General features: G+C 50.9%; 1 protein-coding gene across 2 annotated transcripts; it reads left to right on the top strand.

Annotated features, from left to right (window-relative positions):
* Nucleotides 1–2,359: 2,359 nt before the first annotated feature.
* POMC (proopiomelanocortin) lies at nt 2,360–5,309 on the top strand. 2 transcript variants are annotated; one of them, XR_005213354.1, is made up of 3 exons: nt 2,360–2,491; nt 4,503–5,200; nt 5,236–5,309. XR_005213354.1 is itself a non-coding variant. In XM_037813123.1 (2 exons), the coding sequence occupies exons 1-2, from the start codon at nt 2,360–2,362 to the stop codon at nt 5,130–5,132; spliced, it is 762 nt and encodes a 253-aa protein (XP_037669051.1). In that variant the 3' UTR covers nt 5,133–5,309. The 2 variants fall into 2 exon arrangements, 1 of the variants encoding a protein (XP_037669051.1); XM_037813123.1 differs by having other exon boundaries at nt 4,503–5,309.
* Nucleotides 5,310–6,000: the final 691 nt, after the last annotated feature.

Below are 6,000 nucleotides of genomic sequence, written 5' to 3'. Positions count from 1 at the left end.
TGAGCCTTGGTGCAAAGTCAAAACTCTGCACCTCTAATCTTTACAGAAGGACATGACTGATGTGCAATTTTAGAGTAACAAACACAATATTTTATTTAGGTCATAAAGAGTTCACTCATACATGTGAAGTTCTAGTTAAGTGTAGTTCGATACAAAGTTAATGTAAAGATTAAGAAGTTGTAAGTTTCTATTTATTATATTCAAGGCTTTCAATTATTGGACTCTAACACCCTTCCTATTTACATAAAGCAAAACATTTGACCCCTGTCTATTACTTGATCACTTTTTCAAAATGACACAAATATGGTTGTGGTTGTTCATTTGTAGAAAAATACCTTCAGAAAAAAACAAACCCTAACTTTTTAGCAGTAGAATGAAGCTCTGAGAGGGTGGGGGAATGTTGCCACGTCATATAACACAACCAGTGGGTCAGAAGGAGAGATAATTATCTCTGGGGCTTTTCAAGAAGGCCTGAAATCATGAGGTAGATTTTTAGAAAATGGCAGTAATTCCAATGGTTAACTTTGAGGTGAATTGCAATACAATTGATGGGACTGTCAGACCTGTGTGATTTTGCTTCTATCTCTAAAAAGATGCTGTATTGCCCCTGCCCACAGTGACATATAACCAATTTTTCTGCTTCTCCTGTAATATTAGGCATTTTTCTGATTGAAATGTGCTGTGTGGTTTCAGAGCTTTAATCTAAGTGGCTTTGCCCTCCAAGTTCGGCCTGTGTACTTGAACTGGAGCTTCGGTGGGTTGCAGCAGGAGCAGCCAGCCCCTGTTCACCACTGGGCACTGCAGTTGACCGTCACACCGGGGTGCTGCTGGGCCGGCTCCCTGGCTGCCAGCGCCATCTAACGGCTGCTCTGAGAGCGCCCAGTCGGTGCTTGGCAGCCACTCAGAAGGGAGCCCTGAGCTGACCAGAGAGAGCTCTGGGAATGGGGTGGGGGTGGGACAGAGAGAAGAAAGTGGCTTCCTGAAGTAGACAATGAGAGTCAGGGGGGACTTCCACTTCCAAAGCCTCTGCTTAAAAAAAAAAAAAAAATTAAAAAGTGATTTAAAAAAAAGAGAGAGAGAGAGAGATTTGGCCCACATCTCCAAAATGAGAGATTTCTCTTAGGCAAATGTTCATTAGGAGTGACAAGAAAATTAGTCATCCACACCTTAATGTGAATTACTTTTCTCATCTAATTAGGTTGCTTCCTAACATCTGGCTGAGAAGATTCTCTGACAACCAAAACGATTCAGGGTTGCTGGTGAGGGATTACAGAACACAGGTTGCTTGGGGGGCGGAGTGACCCAGGTGAGGCGGGATGGGCAGTGTGTAGCACTAGAGGTGCTGTGGAACGGCTTGGGCAAGGGGGACAAGAGGCACCTTTGGGGCTCCCCCTCTTTACTGCACCCTGGCCTCCACCTCAGCACTGCCCAAAAGTACACTTCCTGGATTCTCTGAAAATGTCTATGGTAGGTGTCCAGTGGGAGGTGGTTTCCTTCTGCTCTGTCCGTCCATCTCTCTCCCTCCACATCTACATCCTCTTCCAGTCAGACTCTTTCAGACTACAGTGAAAGACCTAGAGAACAAGCTTTCTGATGTAACGTGCAGCAGATAAGCCAGTTTTAAGATAATGGGGGTCTGCATTAAAAATAAATCTCTCCAAAGTTACTGAGGTCTGGGAAACAGCAATCATCTGAGGAATTTGTGTACAAGACATCAAATTGGGCTGACTGGGGTTTTGACTCAATTAGCCAGAGGTTTTATCTGCCTTTATGCAAACCTAATATTCATAGGAAATAGTTTCAGAGGAAGGGTGGGTTCCTGCTGGAGGAGGTGGGGGAGGGGGGTTCATTTTGAGCAGGAATTTCAGAGTCCTTTGTCTTTCCCAAGTTGCTCCCAGCCCTTTAGATCTAAGGTGTTAGAATCGCAACTTCCTGTAGTTAGTTAGATGGGAAAACACTGCTGGGAACTGGAGAACTTAGCTTTACCTGGTCATGAAGGACACAAGTAATTGTCCCTCTCTGGGCCTCAATTTCCCCATCTCTCAAGTGAGGGCTGGAGGACCTCATGATCTATGATATGGCCTCCATAGGAGTCTGATTTTGACCGGCGATAGAGGAAGAACTGCCCATAGTTTGCCCAGTCCCACTCCTCTCCTCCCAACACAACTCCTGTCACCACCCTGCACACCTCCTGCCCCCTCAGTGCTGCTCCTGTCCTCAAAAAGCCTTGACCTCCATGGAGAGTGAGTTGTTAATGTTGGCTTGCGGTCCTTCCTGGTGAGTGGCCAGCATTGTTCTGCTCCTTGTAGGGGTCCCACCAATCTTGTTTGTCTCTGCAGAGCCTCAGTCTGCCTGGAAGATGCCGAGATTGTGCTACAGCTGCTCGGGGGCCCTGCTGCTGGTCTTGCTGCTTCAGGCCTCCATGGAAGTGCGCGGCTGGTGCCTGGAGAGCAGCCAGTGTCAGGACCTCACCACGGAAAGCAACCTGCTGGTATGTGGGTCACGGCTGCCATCTTGGTTTGGGCATCAGATGGCCCTGGGACTGAGGCTGGGACAGCTCAAAGGAAAGGGGTGGAGGGAAGGGGAACTCATTCCTAGCAATAGGGTGACTCAACCCATGGCAGGAACAGACCTATGGGGTGAAGTCAGAATTGGGCCAGTGAGGAAAGCAGCTTCAGGAAGATGGGTCTGGGCCACAATTTCTGCTTGATTGTCCTCACTCCCTGCCCTGTCTTCTTGTAGGGAGACTCCACGCCATTTAAGCTATTTAGAGATAGTGCTCCCCTAGTATGCCATCAGAATACTAACTATAATTGTTTCTTCAATTGAGCCTATATTTTCAATCTTTTAGACCCCAAATTATTCCCTTGCAAATAACCTCGTATCAGTTGCTCTCTCCACTTCATATCCTTTTCATCTGTACTACTAGTTATAAAGTTAGACAGTTCCACAAATCATTTCTAGCAGGGGAAGGAAAAACCAAGGTGCCATTTTCCTCTAACTGGTGATAGTTTCATGCTTCTTCTCGAGGACTGGTCTTTTGCCAAGTTCTTCTGCAGCCTTTCCAGGAGCATGCAAAGGCTGGAGCTCCCTTTAGGTTCCCACAGGCTATGTGTGTGTGTGTGTGTGTGTATTGTGGGTAGTATAAATGAGAAACGATACAAAGTCTAAGGACTAAAAGACACAGTGCTAGCATCAGTGCCTGAGACTCCATCCTGCCACCAGCACCTGCCAGGTGAGGGTGGAATGTACATCACTACAGTCAGTGGGATTTTTCAGTGGAGAAGCTGAGTTAAGGTGAAGGGAACTGTCTTCCTCAAAGACACAGTCCAGGTTTCATGTGGGAGATAAAATAGGAAGGAAAAAAAAGAGTGAGCTCTTGGGTGAGTTTCAGTTTAGAAACACCCAAGGAACTCTTGATCTGAGACACCCGCTTGCACAGCCTGTCCTGCTGAGAGCTCATCAGGGAATGAGCCCTGACAGAGCCAAAGCCCTTGGATTCTGTCACCAATGAGCTGGGGGACCTTGGCCAGGTTCTTTCATCTCTCTGATCCTCCAGTTTCATCATCTGTCCCATGTGGCAGAGGGAGCTTAAACTAGATGGTCTTAATTTTCTCCCCTGTTAACATTCTGCAGTGTTAATTCTAAATCCCCAGAGTAGGAAATTCCCAACTCAATATTTGAGTGGTTGGGACCCTTCTGTTTCCTCCTCTGTAGTTGCCGAGTGACTGAAAACTCAAGGCTGCACCATACGGGTCACCTTCCTAAGCAAATAAGTACCACAGTTAAGTTTTTTAGGGATGGAGAGCCGACACAGGCTCCACGACTTGCACAATGGAAATAACCCTGGCTTTCTACCCCTCCCTCCAGTGAAAAGGAGGTGTTGAGGAAGCTTATTGATTAGGGAAGATGCAGGAAGATGAGCTTAGAAGACTTAAAATAACTGGGCAAAATGCCAGGTGGGTGTGGGAGTTTTGAGGGCGGTGCAGACAACAGTGGGATAGAGAGTGCGATAGTTTGCAGGTCACTGGGCAAGGATGATGTGTTCCTGAAAATACAGGCCCTAGAAGCTGGACTTCTGCTTCCACCATCTAGAGAGATCCTCCCCCAAATTTCAACCCAGCGGCCCTCCAGGACTTGAAATGAACCGTATTTATTTACTGATTAAATATTCATTAAGTGCCAGCTACGACCACCCTCCCACAATTTCTCGAGCTATTCCTAACAGCAGGCACAGAACATGAAGACGTTGACCCTGTTCGCAAAAGCCGCGAGGAGACACATGAAAAGCACTGAGTAGGATGGGGTGTGTGGTGACGGAGCCGGGGACCAAATGGCCGATCGAGGCTGAGTCTCGGGCGGCGCCGGCGGCCGCGGGGAGGGCCGGGTGGGCCCGCGTTCTCGCTGGGGGCCGCTGCAGCAGAGGCCTGGAGGCCGGGCCAGGGGGGTCCGGGCTGCCCCGGGGCCCGGCCGCCCTCACGGCCTCGCGCCTCCCGCCGCAGGACTGCCTCCGGGCCTGCCAGCCCGCCCTCTCGGCCGAGACGCCCGTGTTCCCCGGCAACAGCGACGAGCAGCCGCCAACCGAGAACCCCCGGAAGTACGTCATGGGCCACTTCCGCTGGGAGCGCGTCGGCCGCCGGAACGATAGCGCGGGGCGGAAGCGCGAGGAGGAGCCGGCGGCGAGCGCGGTCCTAGGGCCCCGCGGCGATGGCGCCGAGGCGAGCCCGCGAGAGGGCAAGCGCTCCTACTCCATGGAGCACTTCCGCTGGGGCAAGCCGGTGGGCAAGAAGCGGCGGCCCGTGAAGGTGTTCCCCAACGGCGCCGAGGACGAGTCCGCCGAGGCCTTCCCCCTCGAGTTCAAGAGGGAGCTGGCCGGGGAGCGGCCCGGGGCGGCGCGCGGCCCCGAGGACCCGGGCCGGGGCGCGGCGGCCCGGGACGACCTGGAGGCCGGCCTCGCGGCGGAGGCCGAGAAAAAGGACGAGGGGCCCTACAAGATGGAGCACTTCCGCTGGCGCAGCCCGCCCAAGGACAAGCGCTACGGCGGCTTCATGTCCTCCGAGAAGAGCCAGACGCCCCTGGTGACGCTGTTCAAAAACGCCATCATCAAGAACGCCCACAGGAAGGGCCAGTGAGGGCGCAGCGGGCCGAAGGGGCTTCTCTCTCTGGGGGACTCGACCCCCGAGCCCCCTCTCGCCCGCCCAGCCCTCGTGCCGCCTCCCGCCTGGGCCTGGTACGAGCTCAGGTGATAGCGGCAGGTGTTCAACCCCGTAAAGCTATTGTAGTTAGGAAATAAAACCTTTCAGATTTCACACCTGACTCTGACTTTGAATGCAGACTGGGCGAATAAAGTAAAATTACATAAGCATCCATCAGATAAAGAACTTGTGTAGTGGAGGAGGGACAGCATGGTTTCCATGTCACCAAATGGTAGACTATTTCACAGGACATAGACTAGTGAGAATGGAAAGAAAATGTACTCTTCCCCAATAAATGGGCCTTGAAGGGACCAAATAGTTTGGGTAATGGCTCAAGGTGGCTCTCTTTCTATATTGGTGTCCTTTTCCTTCTGAAATGCAAAGCCCATATTTAATTTAAACACTTAAAAAAAAGTTGCAACCATTTACTAGCTCTGTGTACTAGCCTTACCCCCTCTGACTCATGTGGTATGAGGGTTTTTTGCAGACCAGGGCTCCCATTTCTCAGAAGGGACTACAGAGGCCTAAGCAGAAGTCATCTGATAGGCAAGTTGTAGGTTCATCCAGGGCTAGAAGCCAAAATGGGGGACCCAGCCAGGACCTTAGCAGGCAAAGCCCTGCCCTCAATATATGTAAGCAATGACAGTATAAGCAAACAATTCAGAACAGAAGGTAGACTATACAAATCTCACTGCTCATAATTGAGTTTTGCTCTCAGAATCCTGTCCTCCATCTTCCAAGGCTGTCCAGAGCCTCTTTGCCATCATGGTGCCCAGGCAGGAAGGAAGAACAGCTGCCACCCTGG

The sequence above is a fragment of the Choloepus didactylus genome, chromosome 20 (genome assembly GCF_015220235.1).
Source record: "Choloepus didactylus isolate mChoDid1 chromosome 20, mChoDid1.pri, whole genome shotgun sequence".
Lineage (NCBI taxonomy): Eukaryota > Metazoa > Chordata > Mammalia > Pilosa > Megalonychidae > Choloepus > Choloepus didactylus.
This window is presented reverse-complemented; position numbering and strand designations above follow the sequence as displayed.